General features: G+C 45.8%; 1 protein-coding gene across 2 annotated transcripts in view; it reads left to right on the top strand.

Moving 5' to 3' along the window:
• TMEM94 (transmembrane protein 94) overlaps positions 1-20956 on the top strand; it is a 95512-nt gene that overhangs the window by 65377 nt on the left and 9179 nt on the right. For both annotated transcript variants that reach the window (XM_077833050.1, XM_077833051.1), the window contains 14 exons: positions 186-290; positions 1264-1428; positions 1799-2008; positions 4519-4834; positions 5846-6019; positions 10411-10513; positions 12361-12578; positions 13646-13827; positions 14041-14179; positions 15446-15561; positions 16896-16995; positions 18108-18216; positions 19640-19829; positions 20635-20712. In XM_077833050.1, coding sequence (XP_077689176.1) covers positions 186-290; positions 1264-1428; positions 1799-2008; positions 4519-4834; positions 5846-6019; positions 10411-10513; positions 12361-12578; positions 13646-13827; positions 14041-14179; positions 15446-15561; positions 16896-16995; positions 18108-18216; positions 19640-19829; positions 20635-20712 — 2205 coding nt within the window. The remainder of the gene's footprint in view (positions 1-185; positions 291-1263; positions 1429-1798; positions 2009-4518; positions 4835-5845; positions 6020-10410; positions 10514-12360; positions 12579-13645; positions 13828-14040; positions 14180-15445; positions 15562-16895; positions 16996-18107; positions 18217-19639; positions 19830-20634; positions 20713-20956) is intronic.

The raw sequence follows: 20956 nt of genomic DNA on the forward strand, positions 1-20956 counted from the left end.
CCTTGCCCTTGAAAACCTTAACCTACTCACACTTAAAATCCTGTCCCCCTGGCAATGGATTGTTTCACAGGGTCTCTTTGATTCAAACCTATAAGCATGTTTGTTAACTTCACACACCCCTCCTCCCCCTTCCTCACCCAGGCTCTCCCCAGCGAATTGTCACCTGTGGTCTGCTTCTCTGACAGGAAATGATACGTTGTATCTGGAGCCACTTTCTGTGTGTTTTAAAAGGCAAGTCTCCAACACTCAGCTTCACCTCCAGCTTACTTCACAGCCTGGGATCCGTCACTGTGAGTATCACTAGGTTATCACAAGGAGGATACCTAAATGGGACTCCTTGCTCTCTTCAATCACTGTGAAAATCCCCTAAGAAACAGGGTTGTAGGTGCTCCATTCACAGCGTTCTGAGTAAAGGTCTTGTGGGGTTTCTAGTCTCCTGGGTTTGCACGGGCTTTATAACCTGTATTGTAAAGTGCTTTGAGGTCTAATGATGAAAAGCGCTATATAAGAGCTAGACATCTACATAATAAGATTCCAGGATTTTCACTCGGAAGCCTAGAATGTCTGCAGTGTCAGTGTGAAGCAATGCAAACAGCTGTGTGTATGGCTGAGAGCTCTTTTTGTTTAGAATATTGCCATGTTCTATTATCGCTGGGATTCAACATCTCTTCCCATCCAATTTTTATGCTCTCATCCGTTTTCTGCTTTTTTACACTTTATGAATTACACCCATATGACAGCATGAGCGTTAGCCTAATTATAACTGTCTTTAAACCAAATGGGCACCTATCCTCCCAGAAGCACACTTCTAGTAAAGACAGTGGTTTAGAGGACATTCAGTGTGGTCTGGTAGCTTAAGCCCAGGTCATACTCTTGTTCTATTCCTAGCTCTGCCAATGACATTAAAAAAAACAAAAAACTCTTGATCTCCCTGAGCCTTGGTGTACTAGTCTGTAAAATAGGTACAAGACTTGCCTCCTGCTTATGGATTTCATGCTTAGTTTTAATAGGTCCTAAATGAAACTTTCATTAAGTGACCATTAATCCAGATGGAACCAAGTTGTGCTCAGTACACCTGGGCATGCTTTCAGAATGCTCTCTCAAGACAAGAGTTTTGCTTAACAAGGGACTTCTGTCCAACTTTGTATCTGAAAACCCACCCAAGCCTTCTGCTGTTTGTTTCAGTGAATATATATTTTAGACATTAACTCACTGGGTGTTTGTATTTTGGGGGGTGTTGCGGGATGTCTTGGGGTGTTTTAGGTGCTTTGCTGTGTAGACAAGCAGGGGATTCTATCCTGGCCAAATCCCAGTCCAGAGACTGTTCTGTTCTTCAGTGGGAAGGTGGAAGCTCCTCATGATAGCCATGAAGACCTGACGGATGAACTCTCCACGCGCTCCTTCTGCCACCCAGAGATGGACGAGGAGGTGAGGGATGGGTCATCAACAAAGTGATGCTTTGCTTTCAGCATGGCGTGGCTGGCAGCCTTAGCACTACCTGCCAGGCAACTAGATTCAGTTCATGATCTGGCAGGGCTTGCAATGGTATAGAAAAGCAAATGTTGAGCTCCTGGAGGAGAGTGTCATTGCTTGAATGATTAAGGAATGGTGAGGACCTGCTCCTCCAAAGAGAGTCCTGTCCAGTCCTCTTCAGTAGAGGCCAGAAGCTGCTCCACCCCCAGCTACCCAAATCCATCCCACGATAGAATAGGCTTGGCATCATGCAAATCAGTAGTGGGGATTTTCCATTCCATCCCATAAGTGCCTCATTACTGTTCACCTCCTTGCTCTCTTCTAGCCCCATGAGAGGGATGCTCTGCTCTCTGGTCCCATGATGGATATGGTCCACGTTGCCAATGAACAAGAGAGGAACGACTGGTCTAGTGACACGCCGAAATCTTCTGACGTCCATGTCCACAGAAAGCCAAACAGTAGAAGCAAGCATCCCTCGGGGTCCAATGTGAGCTTCAGCAAAGACACAGAGGGTGGTGAGGAGGAGGCAACCCAGGTAAGGTATGCAAAAATGGATGCAGTCAGCCTCTCAGTGAGCTGTAGGACAGGCTGCGTCGAGAGGAGAAAGAGCCCTACCCACCCACCCCCGGATTTGAGTTAGAGAATGGCAAAATCTAGCAGATTTGTGTGAGTTAAGTAAGGAAAGGAGCAGCTGAATCTCATTGTACTCTGTGCCTTTTGCTGGCCTTGTGGATGGGAAGATGGCTCTTCAGCCAAAATAACATTATACTCAGGAGTGCTTGGCAGAGACATTAGACAGCAAGTTACAGCCAGCACTGTAATCCTATTAGCTCCCACACCTTTGGATTTCCCCTCTTTCTGTGGGGTAAGGAGAGCTGTTCATTTAAAGGAGCCCTTTTCAAAGTCTGAGGATTTAGTTAGTAGTACTGATTGCTCTAGAGGAGAGAAGAGGTTGTGAGGAGTCTCCTCTTCAGCATCCCAGTGATGCTAGCTCTCTGCTAGACTAACTGCTGGTTTGGGTCAGACCTCTGGCAGACATGCCTGTGTGGTACATGGGAACGGCCACACTGGGTCCAACCATCTAGCCCAGTATCTTCCAATAGTGGCTGGTGCCAGGTGCTTCAGAGGGAATAAACAGAACAGGGCAGTTGATCAAGTGATCCATCTCCTGTCATCCAGTCCCAACTTCTAGCAGTCAGAGGCTTAGGGACACCCAGAGCATGGGTTTGCATCCCTGACCATCTTGGCTAACAACCACTGATGGACCTGTCCTCCATGAACTTATCTACTTCTTTTTTGAACCCAGTTATATCTTTGCCTTCGCACCATCCCCTGGCAACATGTTCCACAGGTTGACTGTGTGTTGTATGAAGAAGTATTTCCTTATATTTACTTTAAACCTGCTGCCTATTAATTTCATTGGGTTGACCCCTGGTTTGTGTGTTACGTGAAGGGGTAAATAACACTTCTCTATTCACTTTCTTTACATCATTCATGATTTAGACTAATAGACTAATATCCGTGGTCTGCATCCCAGAGAACTGGTCAATTGATGAAGACAGTTTTTTAAACACATGGTTCAAATTTGATATGTTACTGCTTTTCATTATTCATGAGTATTTGATTGATCACCAGGCAGTCAAGAAATATACATAAATACTGAAACTGACAAAGAATTCTATTAGAAAAGCATTATTCCATAGTCTTCTATCAAAAATGTTACTTAGTCAGTCAGGGACCAGAATCTAAACCATGTAACAGGTGACCAGTTTCTGACCTTGAATACCGAATACCAGTAATGGATACTTTACCTGTAGCATGCCAAGTGTTCATTTATGGTAGATGTAGAATAATTGTACATATAGGGCCCATGTGCTATGATGATACAAATAAATAATAATAACTATGTTCACAAAACCAGCAGTAGATTGTGAATACTTCATGAAGTCAAAAACAAAAGAACCCAAGGCCAAATTAACAAAGTTTAGTTTTCATTAAGTACTAATTGACTGGTAATACTGGCCACTCATATGTACTGATTGTGCTCTGTTATTCTGAATTTACATCACTGTAGCTCCATGGGTTTTAGTGGAGTTACTCCTGAACTACCCCAGTGTAAGCAAGGGGAAAGTTGGGCATAGTATCTTCTAGTGACAAATTATGACCCTAATGGTATGTCTACAGTGCAATAAAAGACTCATGCCTGGCCCCTGTCACCTGACTGGTAATGGGCTTGGTGCTTAAGCAGGGCTCACAAAGAAATGTCGGTGTTTCTGTCAAGTGTTGCCTGCTTCAGTTGCTGAATTGTAAGGGGAAGGAATCAGGGAAGAATCTCACTTCATTCCCCTTGCACATCCTTTAGCATGGGCTGCATGTCCTTTTCCAGAGAAGAAAAGCATTCTCTTTACTGAAGGCCCCTTTCCCCTGGGAAGGATTGGTTCTTTTAAGGACAGAACTAAAGGAGGTACCTGTTGCTAGTGTCTATGATGAGGACGCTCAGATATATTCTTGTGCATTCAGGGAATGTTACATGCCACCTTCTTCTTAGGAGACTTCATCCCCATCCCTCAAACTTCTGTCATCTTAAGATCAATCCTACAGTTCTTTCCCTGGTTATCTTCTGAGTTTGTTCATACTCCCACTTATGGCAATGGTAAAACTCCCACAGATTTCAGTGTGGGAAGGATCAGGAACTTAATATTTATTTTTCTAAATGTGTTACTAGAAAGTAGTTTAATCTCCCTGGAAAAGCCCCCGGGCCCTTTACAGTAGTCATTCCCTCATCACATACTCATTCATTTTCCTCCCTTAGAATTTAGACCATTAAAAAACATTGTTTTTACTCCTCTGGAGAATCTCAGACTGTAGAACTAAGGAAGCTGCTACTTTTGATAAGTGGAGGAAGCAATGGCCTGTTAATCTTCCCTGTTATATCTGGGACTCTCTCTTCTGCTAAGGGATACTAAGCTTGGGATGGGAATTGAAGCATCTCTAGCAACTACGTTCCATTATAACTAACCAAGTTTTTCTTGCATGTCTGATCAGGCTGGCGGTGACAGTGAGGGACTGGCCTGTGAGGCTGAAGACTTCGTGTGTGACTACCACCTCAAAATGCTCAGCCTGTCCCAGGACCAGCAGAACCCCTCCTGTATCCAGTTCGACGATTCCAACTGGCAGATGCACCTAACTTCCCTGAAGCCTCTGGGCTTGAATGTGCTGCTCAACCTCTGCAATGCCAGTGTGACGGAGCGCCTATGCCGCTTCTCTGACCACCTCTGCAACATTGCCCTCCAGGAGACCCACAATGCCGTGCTGCCTGTCCATGTGCCCTGGGGGCTCTGTGAGTTTGCCAGGCTAATAGGTAAGGAAGAACCAAACAAGGAGACAGCTGAGAAATGGTAGCAAGCTTTCATGGTAGTCTTACTGAGCCAGCTGAATACTGGGAGAGTACCAGAATGGTACCTCTTTGTTAGTTGGAAAGCTGGAGTTCAGATCTGACTCTGATCTTTTCTCTTTGGGTCAATGCTCAGAGGTTTGACATCAGACTTGTTGCCAGTGTCATTGGAGAGTTCACTGCGGACAGGTTCAGACACGGTGCTACAGTCATTGAGTGACATTCATGGCTAAGAGTTTTCCCAGCCAACACAAGCTAAATTTGGTAAAGTTCTAGTTCAAATCCTTCAGTGTTATGGACAGCAGCAGTGCTGATGAAGAAGCTTTTTGCCCCACAGTGGATAAAGAATGACCAATAAGAACGGACAAATTGCTCCTCTGACGTCTTTGTCAGTGCGAATGTTTAGGCTTATGTGTATTACAGAGAAACTGGCAGTGGTTAGCCAGAAGTAATATGTAGCACTTCACATCTTCAGTACTTCATAATCCGCATCCCACTCTTGTGAGGTAGATAAGTATCAATGTCCCCATTTAAGAGTGAGGCACAGGAATGTTAAATGACTTGTCCTAGGTCACACAATGAGTCAGTGGCAGAGCCAGAATTAACATTTGAGAGTTTCTGACCTCTTGTCCTATGCTTGTTCTTCTAAATTGCTCTCCTTCTCTTAAATGAATCAGGAGTGGTAAGGACTCCACTAATAATATATAGCACATCTCATCAGTAGATCTCAAAGCATTTTAGTGTATGCACATAGTAGAATGCAGGCAATTCAGCTAGGTAAGCGTAACCTCTGTTGCCTGGCTGTTAGCACACACTGGGGCTACAGAATGTCACTGGCTTGGTTTCTGGTGGATGCTGTTGCTGGGAAGATATCAGAATGACTGCAGCCAGGGGATGGAGGGGAGCAGCAAAGTGAGATCTCCTCCATTTTACTTTGGGTTGTGTCTAATCTTTCTCCCCTTTACATTCATGTTTCAGGTTTCACACCCGGAGCCAAAGAGCTTTTCAAGCAGGAGAACCACTTGGCCCTGTACCGCCTGCCGACTGATGAGATGGTGAAGGAGACAGTACTGGGAAAACTCTCTTCCATCACCAAGAGGAGACCACCTTTGAGTCACATGATCAGCCTTTTCGTTAAGGACACCACCACCAGTAAGGCTGCCTCCCTTCTCTTGGGTATAGGTGTTGGATATAGTAGGGGAGGGGAAATGGAGTATTTTGCGAGTCTCAAAAACAGCCTAGGAATTGCCAGAGTAGAACAGACCAAGGCTCCCTCTAGACCAGAGGTGGGCAAACTATGGCCTGGGGACCACATCTGGCCCTCCAGATGTTTTAATCCAGCCCTCGAGCTCCCACTGGGAATTGGGGTCTGGGGCTTGCTCCGCTCCGGCGCTCCAACCAGGGAGCGGGGTCAGGGGCTTGCACCACTCCAAACGGCTCCTGGAAGCAGTGGCATGTCCCCACTCCAGCTCCTACGCATAGGGGCAGCCAGGGGGCTCCGCATGCTGCCTCCACCCCAAGCGCCACCCCTGCAGATCCCATTGGCTGGGAACTGCAGCCAATGGGAGCTGCAGGGGCGGCGCCTGTGCACAGAGCAGCGCTCAGAGCTGCCTGGACATGCCTCTGCATAGGAGCTGGAGAGGGGACATGCTGCTGTTTCTGGGAGCTGCTTGAGATCAGTGCCACCCAGAGCCTGACCCCCTCCCTGCTCTAACCCCCTGCCCCAGCCCTGATCCTCCTCCCGCCCTCTGAACCGCTCAGTCCCAGCCCGGAGCACCCTCCTGCACCCCCAACTCCTCATCCCCAACCCCACCCCAGAGCCCGCACCCCCTGCTGGAGCCCTCATGCCCTCCTGCACCCCAGCTCCCAGTTTTCTGAGCATTCATGGCTTGCCATACAATTTCCATACCCAGATGTGGCCCTCGAGCCAAAAAGTTTGCCCACCCCTGCTCTAGACTGATATCCTGTGTCTACCTGCAGCCAATACCAACTGCTAAAGAGGAAGCTGTAAACTTCTTGGTAACACACGTCACTGTGTAGTGCTATAACATGTTGGGAGGAATTTCTTCCTGACCCTAGTGTGTGACCTGCTCTTGCCCAGAAGCATGAGGATTGTGAATAACCTTTGTAATTTGGTTCTGGCTAATGTTATATCCAACGTATTAATGATCTTTTGTGTGTCTGTGTCCTGGAAAAGCAGAACAAGAGGAGTTTCCTGTTTGTCTATACACAGACTTTGTTGTCCCAGTGAAATCAATACTGTACAGAGTTGAAAGGCCCTGGGAGTAAACCATATCCTTCTGTCCAGCAGTTAATCTCACACCTTGACCTGGGAAGATTATTTTTATATTTGTTCCAGTTGCTGTCATCTTGTCTTTATAGGAAAGGCTTTGAAATGTGGTGGTCAGAGTTGACTGCTGGGATTCTCAATATAGGGAACTACCTTTAATCTTGCCTCATTCTAACTTCATTTCCTAAGTTTTAAAAGTTTTTTTTCCTAGAGGGTTCAGATATACGTGTGTGTGTGTGTGAGTGACCGTAATAATGCTGTCTAGAATGAACTGTAAGAAGAATCTTAACAGTGACGGTAATTAACCATTGGAATAATTTTCTTAAGGATGTGGTAGATTGTTCATCACTTGAAGCCTTTAAATCAAGGTTGTATGGCTTTCTAAAATTACGCTCTAGGTCAACCAGAAATTATGAGCTTGGTGCAGGAATTACTGGGTGAAATTCTCTGGACTGTGTTATGCAGGGGGTCAGACTAGATCATAATGGCCCCTTTTGGCTTTAAAAATCTTGGAATGAATGTTTGAATCCATACACCATAATGAGACCTCTGTAAGGAAACCAAAGGTGGACAGGTAGTAAATTATGTACCCTGAGCAGAAATAGTACATAACCCATCTCTAGATTCCCTTGTCTTGTTTAGTGAAATATGTCCCTGTTAATCTGACATTTTTCACCCCAAATCCACAGTAACTGGAGGTGAGTAAGGATTCACATGCTTCTGGAGTGAAATGACCCAATGGCCTGTACTGCCTCCATCTTCCCTTGTTGTAGTTAAAAATCTTAATTTTTGCATAGTCTTATTTTGATTGCTGCACCAGTGCTGGAAGTTGGGATTGCTGCTGGGAACCTTTTGTTTAGGAAGTGTTTTAACACAAGCCCATATCCAATGCAAAGAGTGATCTGGCTCACTTGAGCAGACTCACTGCTGCTCAGTTAGCCTCTATCTCTAGCCCTAGAAGAAAATAGCATGAATTCAGTATTGACTACAGCCAGCCACCAGGAGCACCTCCTCTCCCACTCCCAGTACCGGTGGGAGCAGGGATTTTACCCAGTTTACTGCCAGGAGCCTAGTGAGGAGTCTCATGCTTTGTAAATCAGCGTAATTTGGCAGGGCATACATGTAAATACTGAACAGTCACAGTGTTTAATACCCATCCTTAGCCATTTCTAAACGATCCCACTGCTCATTAGCTAATAGCCATGTTCCCAGGTCAGGTTGTTAATTTACCTAGAGTTATAGCCTAGGGTTTTTTTTTAGTTGTTTCCTTGTGCCATGAGGCATCTGATCTGTATGTCTTTGTAGGTTCTATTTCTGGTCCCTGGAGAGGTTTGTGTAAGGCATAGGCTGTGAGTATTACATGGATGTTGATTTGTGGCTTAGGTGAGGATTGTAGGGGAAAAGCCAGAGTGAACAATGGCCCCTGGTTTAGCAGAATCCCATTTCTGTTACTAACCTTGTGATTTACTAATCCCAGCTTTGGGCAGGTTTAGCTCACAGTGCCATCAATGACATTGGAATCAATGCCACCGCAGCACGGATTGGAGTGGTACATGAACTGTGTCGCTGGCATTAACTTCTACAGAGTGCCAGCAGGGTGGGCTGTGCAAGGTGCTGTTGATGCTGAACAGAAACTATGTAGGATGGAAAGCAGAAGTGTAGCTGCTGATGTGTGTTCGCCCACCAGTTCCTACTCTGTATACCAGGCATGGACTTTGCAGGGGTCAGCTGGAATCTCCTGCCCTTTTGCTCACAGCAGAGGCTATCTGACCATACAGCCACTATGGTGAGGATATAAGGTTTTTACAGTAAAATTAACCCAAACCTCACACGAGCTGTCCATTGTGTTCCTCTAACAAGCAGTCTCTTTCACATTCTGCTCCTATTGCGTTCAGATGTTTGTTATGCTGATAAATTCAGCCTGTGGTGTCTATTTTTAGTACAAAGCAGAGAGCTGGTATGTTTTGGAAAATCCTCAAGTATTCATGAAGGTCCCCTGCCTGATTTGCATGAACAGATATTCTTGGCTCTTGACCTCATTGGCTAGCATGAGTGTCTGCACTCAGCAGCAATGCCTGCAAGAAGTCTTTGGACTCGCTTTTTGGAAGTCATTTTTTTCTCTCTTTAGATCAGCTTTGAAACCATTGGGGGCAGTCACAGAGCAGCTGGAGGAGGGAATCAAATTAACCTTGACAGTGAATGCTATGTGCATGTAATGTTAATGTTTCCACATGAGATAATGAGAGATAGGAACTTTGGAGGGAAGGCAGCCCCTCCATCCTTGACTTCTTATCTACCTACCGTGCCCTGGTCTTGTACCAGATAAGTGAAAATCACATGATGATCTGAGACACCCTGGAACACCCAGGCCCAGCAGGATGAGTTACAGGTTATTGTTCAGCCTTAAAGTATAGTAGAATTGGAAAAGATGGAAAGACCTAAAAGATCATGGACATTAAGGAATCTTGGCTCCTCTTCTGGTCAGTGTGAGGGGTTGTTCTCTGCAGTATGTCTTCTAGAGCTTTCGTCCAGCCTCGTTTTAAATGCCCCAGGCAATGACCATTAATCACCCAACTTATTCTGTGGAATAGTGATGATGATGATAATACCTCACTCTTATTCAGTGCTTTTTATCCGTAGATCTGAAAGTGCTTTACAAAGGAGGTCACTATCCTTATCTGAGGCACAGGGAGGTGAAGTGACTTGCCAGGCCAGTGAATAGAACACCCAGGTCTCCTGAGTCCCAGTCCTATGCCCTTAACCTCTAGTCCATGCTGCCTCCAATCTAATAGACTCCAGTCTATTAACAGGCTTTCACTGTTAAATTATCCCCTGCTATTCAACTCAAATTTCTCTTTACTTAGTTTCATCTCATGACTCCATTACTCCTGGTTATACCCTGATTTGGAGGGGTACTGGATACAGAAGCAACCTGGTCCTCACTTTTCTGCAGGAGAAAGATCATTGCAGTGTAAGGGGAGAGGTACTGGAACTGGCTACCTGGTCCACAATTTACCACTAGCTCAGTTAACTTATAGCCAGGCAAAGAGCAGCCAAACATACATCATCTCCTCTTGAACAGTCTCTGTGGCTGACACATTCTTGACATGGCCAGTGGGGATGTATTGGGCAGATCAGGATGTTCTGTCTTATTGTGGGATACTCTGTAGTTTTTAACTGTCAAACAAGCCATTGGAATTAAATCCCTTGGCTGGGAATGTACAGGTGAGACACCTACCCATTTTCCCCCTAGGCACTGAGCAGATGCTTTCTCACGGGACAGCTGACATCATTCTTGAGGCCTGCACAGACTTTTGGGATGGTGCTGATATCTACCCCCTCTCCGGCTCTGACAGGTGGGTGGCCTTACCTCATTGACATACAGGAGTTACTGGTTTAAAATTAATTACTGGAGAGAATTATGTTTATATTAAGGCTCCACATAACAATACTTTATAAGCTATTTATAAGTGATAAATAGCTGTTATAAGCATGTTATAAATGTGAGTTGTCTGTAGTTGGTTATAAGCACATCGTTAAAAGGGGTTACATGGTTATAAGCAATCTATTGATCCGTTGGACTCTAACAATTTACCAATCCTTTATTAAGACTTTTGTTCATCATTTATAAACCCTTTATAATTTGTTTATAAATGGAACGTTACTGTAAAGTATGCCCAAGAATCCTAAGCAAGTTCAGTGATGGTAGCAATAGGATTTTGATCGGTTATCTCTGGGAAGTCCTATATCTGCATACAAGGAGTGGTACATTCCAGCTATTAGTGGTATCTTGCTGGGGTGGATTTGGTGCTCCCTATGCCATTACTGTCACCTTTTGTCATTTGACAGATCAGTCCTGATTTGTTTTGTTGGCCTGCATTACATTGTGCTAGTGTCTCTCGCTATTTTCAGGCATTCAGACCTGTTACTTTTTTGAATATTTCTTTTATGAGGCATTGCTTAAAAACTCTGTGTTGAGTAGTTCTGGACCAGCCTAATGTTACCACTACAAATTCAAAACAAGCATGGAATTTTAAGCTACTCCAATGACTGCGTGTTGACAATCTGCCTTTAAACGCAGCTGTTTGGAACTGCACCACTGGTGTACTATGATGGGGGGCTCTTTGTTCAACTTGCATTGGCTTTGTATCACTGCACCATGCAAATCTATATAATATTGTCAGGGTTCCGTGCTAGCTGCACCTCTCGTTCCTTTCTCTCTGAGTGCACGCCTTCCAGTTCTTAGGTCTTGAGCCTTTGCCTTCCGGGGTAGAATCCTGTGATGCTACAGCATCCTGTATGGGTGTGTGCCAACCATGATTGCTCAGCAGGTCCAACTGCATTCAGCTCTCTGCTGTTCTTTTCTTCAGGAGCTGTGACCAGTGATGAGTAGTGTGACCCAAAACAGTCTTCTTAAAACAACGTATTGTTTAATCTTAACAGTGGAGCACAGCGTAACATGAGAAATGGGTTTTTAAAACAATAAGTTGTCTGTATGCATATCTATCTGAGCTAAAAGGCTGGGTGGGCCTATCTTACCCCAGATCCCTCTGACCTCTGAAGTTTGGGTTCACATTTACTCAGAAGCCCTGTCTCTCCCTTGAGAAGTGTGTGTCTTTAAACCCCCATGAGTCCTCTGATCTCCCTGTGCCCCTGACGGGCTGAGATCTGCCTGGGGAAACCTGTTCAGTGAGGTCTGCATCACAGCCAATGGCTCCAGCATTGTCCACCCCCTGTTTGCTGATAAGTGTTATCTGGCCTATTGCCCTCTTCCTACTCACAAGTAAACAGCCTTGCTGGTGAATTAACCCAAAGTACTCATGCAAGGAACCCCCTGGCAATAATCAGACAACTGCATGACACATCTAGTGTTCATAAATGATCACAGGCAGCTCCAATTCCATCACAAATATGCTACATTAGTTTGTCTGTTCACCTGCTGTGTGGGTGCATTGCTGCCCCTTACAGGATGCTCAGACGCTCAGGTCTCCCTCTAGTGGCTGTAGCTCAAAGGATACAAGCTATAAGGAATGGTCTCTTTAGACTAGTCTCTGATCAGTGTTAGAAACAAACTTACAGGGAGTGGTCCAGGAAACTTGCATTGGTGATTTCCTCCAGCCCTGAGCTCCCAGAGGTTATACTGGTGTCAGAATGGCAGCATGCCTCTGATAGCTTTTGGTATTATCTTGTGTCTTCCATGTAGGAAGAAAGTGTTGGATTTCTACCAGCGAGCATGTCTCTCAGGCTATTGCTCTGCCTTTGCATACAAGCCAATGCACTGTGCCTTGTCCTCCCAGCTCAATGGCAAGTGCATAGAACTGGTGCAGGTCCCTGGACAGAATGCCATCTTCACATCCTGTGACCTTCCTGGGACTACACCCATCAAACAGAGCAGCAGAAGGAACAGCTGGAGTTCTGATGGTACGTCTCTCTCCTCCTCTTGTGGGATGTATTGCTGAGCTGGGTCTCTAGTTCCCAATCGGTCTAAAGCTGTAGCAGCTTTGCTCTCCAAAGCAGTGGTTGGAAATTGAGATCTAAGCATTCCCTTAAAGGGAAATAATTACTTATGCTGCTGGCAAGTGTATTTCTATCATAAAATTACCTAAATTTGTAAGACAATAGTTACACTTGAGGGTGGTCTAATTTATTAAAGCAGGGGACTGAGACTCAGGACTCTTTATGTTCTGTTCCTGACTTTGCATCTGTGCAGTCTTATGCAAGTTACTTATGATGGGTTTTTCAAAGGAGTCAGGAAGTGCCTAATTCCCTTTGATTCCTTTGGAAAACTGCGGCGCTAACCCCGATGTGCCTCAGTTCCCCATTCTGTAAAATGAGGTAACATGGCTTCACATGGGAGTTGGGAGGCATAATTAGCAATTATACAATGTTTCATTGTACAATTTCTCATGCTACACCAGGATCCCTTACTGTGTACTGCATCAAGGTCACGTTAATCACAGCCTGATCTGGTGAAGGAATCCTGTCAGTCTAAATCCTTAACAGGTCTTTCTGGAGCCACTACAGCGTCCCTAGAGAGAACTTGTTTGATCCAATTACTTGAGATCAACTCCCCTTCAGTTTCATGGCTGTCCACTTCCACCAGACACTTGCTGTGTTGTTTAAGCATAGTATGATGTACTTAAAATGCATATGTGTACATTATGCAGCACATGTACTGTGCCCTCCCCACCCCTTTCTTGTAACTGACTAGCATTCTTTGTTTTATTTTCTTCCTTCCCATGCTGTGTGTGTTTTTGCACTGTGTTCTCGGCTGTATGTTGGGGTGTTTGAAACTCCTTTGGTGACTGTGTGTGTTTGGGTAAATGGGTGTCTATCCACCTGTCCATCTGTACATGTGTGTCTGCATGTTTTTGTTCATATGGGTGCCTGTCTCCACGTGGTCATGTCTCGTAATCTGTGTCTGTGTGTGCGCACACGTGTGGTTGTTTGTGTCTCAATGTGATTGCGTGTTGCTTGCATGTCTGAAGAAGGGATCGGGGAAGTGATGGAGAAGGAGGATTGTATTCAGGCTCTGAGTGGCCAGATCTTCATGGGAATGGTCTCATCCCAGTACCAGGCCCGACTTGACATTGTCCGCCTCATTGATGGGCTGGTCAGTGCCTGTATTCGTTTTGTCTACTTTTCCCTGGAAGATGAGCTCAAGAGCAAGGTAGGCCACACCTCTGCTGTATCCCTTTCTGAACTTGCATGGCCCCTGCCTTGACTGACTGAAGAGTTCATCCCCATACAATCTGAGAGTAACCCTACCCAGCTGCCTAATAGGTCTCAGTGGCATATGCTTGTCAGGGGGCATCTGTAGGTACTGACCCCAAAGCACTGGTCCCTGCATCAGCTCTGTAAAATCTTGTGTGCTCTCCCCCAGGTCTTTGCTGAAAAGATGGGTCTTGAGACTGGCTGGAACTGCCACATATCCTTAACGCCCAACGGAGATGTGCCCGGGTCAGAGATTCCTCCCTCCAGCCCGAGCCATGCAGGTTCTTTGCATGATGACCTGAATCAGGGTGAGAGATTTTTCCCTCTAGGAAAGGTGGTTGTATGATTCAGAGGCAGGGTGTATCTGCCTGTAGCTAATGAATGTGGTGTATGGTAAGCAAGATAGGATGCTCCGGTTGCTGTGACTCCGTGGCTTCTCGCCACAGCTGCCAGTTAGGGGATGTGACTAGGTGGCTCCCACTGAAGAATGAAACCAGGAATCTGGTAAGGATGAGCTGTCCAGTTTCTCCCTTCAGCACATGTATAAAAGTACATAACACAGTGAAACCTACACTGATAACCCTGAAGAAAATACGCTACTGTGGTCTTAGGAAGCTACTCAAATGGTCCTCACTGTTTCCAAGACTGGCCTGTTTAACCCTGTACTTAATCTAGCCCTGACTTGTTAGACCTGTGAGACCAAACCTGAATGTGTGTGTGAGTACCGTGCAGTCACGGTAATTCTGGCACTCACGGGGCCGTTTAGGAATCAAACTGCTGATTTGTGCACACGCTTACTGCAGTTGCATGCACAATCATGGGAGCTGGGTGCACACACACTGTTGTGCACGTAACTATCATAATAGTGTATGCAATAGCCTACTGTGGAGTTGTGCATTGGCAGTTCCAGTTTTTGCTATAGCCTGGATGTAGTTGTTGAGGGCATGTTTGAGCCCAGGTTGACTGAGTGAGGCTTGCGCTGTGGGGCTAAAAATAGTAATGTAGGTGTTCCTACTCAGGCTGGAATTCGGGCTCTGGAACCTGGTGAGGGGCGTGGGTCTCAAAGCCAGAGCAGGAATGTCTACACTGCTATTTTTAGCCCCATAGCGCAAGCCTGAGTCAGTTGACCTAGGCTCTGAGACTCAATGTCGCAGAGTGGTGTGGTTTTTTTTTTTTGTTTTTTTGTTTTTTTTTGCAGTGTTGGACTTATCCCGTGGGTCTGTCTCTTGACTGAAAGTTGCTCTTCTTCCTTACTTTAGATGTGATTTCTCCAGTCTCTCCCCAGAAGAGGAGAAAGGAAGCAGAGCCAGAAGAGCGATCATGTATCAAAAGATTAAAGAGACTAGGCTCATGCATCTGCCTCTGAGCAGATTAGTCATTTAAAAATATTTTATTTTAGGAAACAATTGAGTGGGATCTGACTGCAGCTAACCTAGAAAATCAGGGCTTGTGTTTCCAGGCTTCCACAGTTCCACGTGAAGGTGCTGTGTGTGTTGCAGGGGCATGTGGCTGGAAATGGTGCAGTGTAGACAGGGCTGTGCTTATTTTTACTGCTGCCTTTCTCTCCGCTTCAGTCTCTCGAGATGATGTGGAAGGCCTGCTGCTGATGGAAGAGGAAGGGCACTTGGATCTCATCAGCTTTCAGCCAACAGACAGCGATATCCCCAGCTTCTTGGAGGACTGCAACAGGGTGAGTGTATCTTTCCTTTTCCACACTACACTGACTCTCTGGTTAAGAACAACACCTCGGTGCTTTCCAGGAGCAGCAGACTCAAGTAAGCCTTGTTTGTTAATTGGTTTGTGTTGTGTCTCTTGATTCTTCCCAGCTTCACATCAAGGATCCGCACAACCCCCAGCACTAAGTAGTTCAGTTTTGCCCCTTTGCAAGCTCTTCTTCCTTCTTCAGTGAGAAGGTTTAAGAGTGCTAGGTGATTAAGGAGTTGAGATGACCATACACAGAACTGCTCAGGAGGATGTGAGGAGAAACAAGGCTTGTCTCTTTCCGTCTGGATTCCCTACCTTTCCTCTTCCAAGTATATGTGAGGGGGAGTGGGTGGTGATCTGTGCTGGCAGAAAACACTTCTCCCCTCTCCCAATCTTGGGCAGAGCAGGCTGTCATAGCAGATCAATGACTTGGAAATGTTGCTCCTCTGCAGCAGAAGGCCTGATGGCTCTCATAAGTCTGGGAGATGGCACGTAGCTTCTATTGGCCTCGTAGAGACACAAATTTAAAACCACTCCTGTAGGCCGCTATTTAGAAAAAGAAAACTTATCTTAAATTTCAGCAGGGTTGCGGATGAAATACCTCCCCCTTCTCCCCACCATCCCCCCCCACCCCAACTCCCCACGCACTCACACACTAGGAGACAGCTCACACACTAGGAGAGTCCCAAAGAGCTTGGCCTTCAGACATGCAAAAACTCGCATGGGGGAAGTACCCTTCTCTCACTGGCTCAGTTTATATCCCCTTCCTCCCGCTGGAGCCATTCCCCCTCATTCCTTTTTTCATGTTCATTTCTCCCTCCCGCTGCATCAAACAACCTCTCTCTCTCTTGCCCAGGAAGGCGAGCTCCAGTAGCAGGAGCTAGATCAGCAGCTCTAGCTCTTCACTCAGTTGGTTTTCCTGGTCTGGTGTTCCAGGTTGAATTGAAGGATTCAGTCTCTTCCTAATGCAGTGTCTGAACTAGTGTTCTGGCTGGATGGTCAAACGCTAGTTAAATCCCTGACCACTGTTGGGTCATGCTGCACCTGCAAAGGGCAAATAGTAAATCATGGGGGAGAGCATGGGCCAATCAGCATGTGAACTGCAAAATAACACTTCAGCGGGAGCCTTGTTTTATACTCTCTTAGGAAAGCCAAGCTCTCTCCACAGTGGATAGACAGCAACTTATGCTCGATCCTGCAATCGCAGGAATCTTGCCCCACAGAGATTTGAGTGCAGGAGTTGGGGGGCTGTATTCACCACCTTGATATTAATTTACAATTTTCTCCTCCCATCTTAATCTCGCTCTTCTTTCTCTAAAGGCCAAACTTCCTCGAGGGATCCACCAGGTGAGACCTCACCTGCAGAACATTGACAACGTGCCTTTGCTGGTGCCCCTGTTTACCGATTGCACCTCAGAGAGTAAGTGACCGCTGGGCTGGGCCTGTCCCACACATCAGCTGCCAAACATTTCCAGATAGTTGCTGTGGGTCATGAAAGCATGGAGTGGTGGGGAGACCCTGTAGCAAACTGGGAGGGGAATTCTGGGTGAATGAGCCTCCATTGCAGTCTTATGTGCTGAGGGCCAGATCCTGAGGGCCAGTGATCATTTCCTTACATGGCTCAGAAATCACTTCCTAGAAGTCATTTCCTACTATGGCAGGTGCTATTAGTGGACTACCTGACTGCCACTAGCTTTATGCATGACTTTGTTTATATCACTTCCCCTCTCAGTGCCTTAGTTCCTTCATCTGTAAAATGTAGATAAAGCTCCTTGTGAATGTGGGTAAAGTGACTCAATCTTGCATGAAAGTCTCTATAAAATCCTTATTTTAAATGATTTCCCAGACATTTTTTAACAAGGCCTTTGTGCTCCACGGCCAAGTCCGTGTTAATTGCAATCTCAAGGAACAGTGCCCCAGGCAGAAGAGGCAAAGGTTCAAATGGCACTGGAGCAGCTCTGGATCAGAATTCCACCCCTTCCCTCCACGGGCAGGTGCATAAGGTGCCAGGAGAGCAGTTATTTCTTTCCAAAGGCATAGGCTGAGCTAGGATTGGATTGCATACCCCTGTCCTGAAATGACTAGACTGTTTAGTGAAGTGAGAGGATGATTTTTGCCTTCCCTTTATTGGAGGCTAGATCATAGAGCTTCCTGGTGGGGGAACACAGTGTGGGAAGAAGAGGGGTTTGTTTGGACAGTTAAAATAAGGCTTCTGAGATCTGTTCTGGAGGGTCTGTTCTTGATGTTGGTTTATAATTCATTGGGGAATTCCTAGTAAATGTGAAGGGCAATATCTTTTAACCTCAAATCATATATTTTTAAGGTCAAAAAGCTGATGGGCTTAGCCTTTGTTGTCTGAGGGACTCTGTTCCAAAGAGCAGTCTGGAGGTGTATTGATCTGGTAACCTTTAACAGGTTTGATTGTTTGTCTCCAGAAATGAAATCAGGGTGAGAGGAGATTTAAAATGCTGCTGTGCCAGTGTTTGTCCATGGTACGATAAGTCATTAAGTCTCTTTGTCATTCTCTCGCAGCCATGTGCGAGATGATCAAGATCATGCAGGAGTATGGAGAGGTGACCTGCTGTCTGGGGAGCTCTGCGAACCTGCGGAACAGCTGCCTCTTCCTGCAGAGTGACATCAGGTGGGAAAGCCGGGTCTGAACTCCTCAAACTGGCTGGTGGTCGGCAACACAGCGCTGCACGTGTGTCTGAGGAAACAGCGGATTGCACTGCTCACAGTTGGTGTATTCCATTAGCACCAGCCTGTTTTTTCTTCCATGAGAGGTTTTTGAAACCACCTATCTTGGGGTGGGGTGATTGCTCATGTCTCCTGGCAATGATACTAATCAATTTAATAGTATATCTTAGTTTGTGGGAATAAATTATTTGGAAGGGGAGTTGGACCCACTTTTTTAAAGGTATGTGTGGAAAGCACCTGACCTACACTATACAAGGCAGGCTCGTCTGTGGAAATTTCCATACTTGTGCACTTGGGAGATGTATGCTTACTTTTGCACATGTGTTTTACAAAAAACTAGGGAGCTTTCTGTGTAAATGCTGCAAAAATAGATGCATGTGCTCAGCTGGGTGTCTGCATATAAATGTTCTGTCTAAATTGAGGCCAGATTTCTGTGTGTTCCAGAGGATATATACATGTTAAATATTTGTTAGAGATCGAAGGGATACTTTTTAAAAAGAGCCTAAAGGACTTAGGAGCACCCTGTTTTAAAAACTACAAATACAGGGTAAAATTTACTACCATCATTCTGAAAAATAATGATGTACCTTGTTTTTATATCAATTTTCTTGCCACACCAATTCCTTTCTTGCAGATACCATAATGTCTCCAAGGTAAAATTACAACATTTTATCTACTCCTTTGTTTCTGTAAACTTGTTGAACCTGTGAGAGTCATTTTTGGCAGCAGTGTATCGGTATTACTTCCTGTCTGCTTTGCCCAGGTTGGACATTTTATAGTATCAAGGATCATTTCAAAGAGTGCGCTTTGCATTACTTGTGCATTTTGCAGCCCATTGCATTACCAATGAATAGATTGGTATTACTTCTTGCACTGTTGATAAAAGATTGACCAAAGATTCCTCGAGCGTCAGGCTGTTAAACTGAGAGTGTAAGACTGCATTTGTCATTGGCTGATCTGCCTCCCATGATGATTAGTCAGATCAATTGTAGACTGAGGTCAAGATGTTTCAGAGTTGACAAGTGATCTTGGGTCATCACATGAGACCCCATCAAGGAGCCTGATTTTTATGAGGTGCTGGGCACCCATCTCTTACAACCCTGGGCCCTCAGATTGGGTCCCCAGAACTGAGGCACCCAAAATCCTGAGTCACTTCTGAAAATCTTGGTGTTAATTGAAAGAAGGTGGGACTTGTGCTCCAAAATCCATTAGGTGCTTTTGAAACTCTCACAGGGAGCCATAGGTGATGTATATTCACACATTACATATGCTGTGGATACATGTTGTGTACTTGATCTTTAGTGTAAGCACGGTTTTCTCCGCATGCGGTGGTGCCTTGCCTTACCATTGCACTGTTGTTTGTGCAGCATAGCGCTGGATCCCCTCTATCCATCCCGCTGCTCCTGGGAGACTTTTGGCTACGCCACAAGCACTAACATGACACAAGTCTCAGATGACCTTACACCCCTGCAGCTCTCAGGCCAGCTCAACAGCTTGCCCTGCTCCTTATCCTTCCACCAGGAAGAGAGCATCAGTATCATCCGACTTATAGAACAGGTGAGTCTGCTACATTCCCCCTTTGGTTCGCCGATGGTCTGTCTATTCATCCAAAATCACAGCCTGACTGTAAAGATTTCCAGTCCTAATAATCCTACCTGTCTATCATGGAGAGCAAAGCAGGAGTCTTATGTGGCCATTTTAGCAGTGGTGCTGCCTCCCATTCAGCTTCTTCAGCCCCTTTGTGAACTACATCCATAGCACTCTCTGCTGATACCCAGCTTGGCCAGCATCAAGGAGATATTATTCTACCTGACTTCTCCCTTTCCAGTGAAGCATGTCAGACATGGGAGAGCCAGGCAGTCAGCATGAGAATGTCACAGCAAATAGTCTTGGGTCTATGGTGAGACCTTGAAGTGAGTTCTCTGACAGGTGTAAAAGCTCTGCTACTCAAAGATGCAGCAGGACAATGGGAGGAGGGAGTGCATTGTGGCACCAGGATTCTGACTTTAGTAAAATGAGTAAGGAACGTGCTTATGGAGCTCTCCAGGCAGAAGAGCCTTTAGTGCAAAGTTAGCATTAAACCTGGAAAGGCAAAGATGTTTGCAGAGGTTCAGGTTCAGGCTTAATTCTGCACCTCCACCCCTACCATCCTCCATAGCTGAGCTGGAAACCCTCTCCTCTCCTGTCCCACCATCCCCAGACCAGCCAGAGACTCTGCCTCAACCACCCAAAATATTTCCTGGGGGGTCGAGGTCATCACTACATGGATGTTTCATGTGAAGTGAATATAAGCTCCCTTTGGGCTCCTTGCTGCAGGTACCCTCCCAGTGATTGCCCTGTGGGGGCTTGTGCTTCCTTGCAGGCCAGGCATGCGACGTACGGGATCCGCAAGTGTTTCCTCTTCTTGCTGCAGTGCCAGCTGACTCTGGTGGTCATTCAGGTGAGCCCCCCACCCTCGTGGGGTTTAGGGGAGGAAAGCTGGGGGTATGTGAGGATGTAGCCCAATTGGGTGGGTCAGCCTGGAAGGGTGGGGTCTGGCATTCTCCAGGGTTTACACATCTCCTATGGTTGGGACCTTGTGTATCCAAAACACTTGTTTCAGTTACACGCATTGCTGATTGTTCATGAATAGGATTATGTTCACTCTTTGATGAGGGCAGTTACTATGCTAGCCATGATAAGAC

Source organism: Eretmochelys imbricata, chromosome 14, assembly GCF_965152235.1.
Source record: "Eretmochelys imbricata isolate rEreImb1 chromosome 14, rEreImb1.hap1, whole genome shotgun sequence".
NCBI lineage: Eukaryota > Metazoa > Chordata > Testudines > Cheloniidae > Eretmochelys > Eretmochelys imbricata.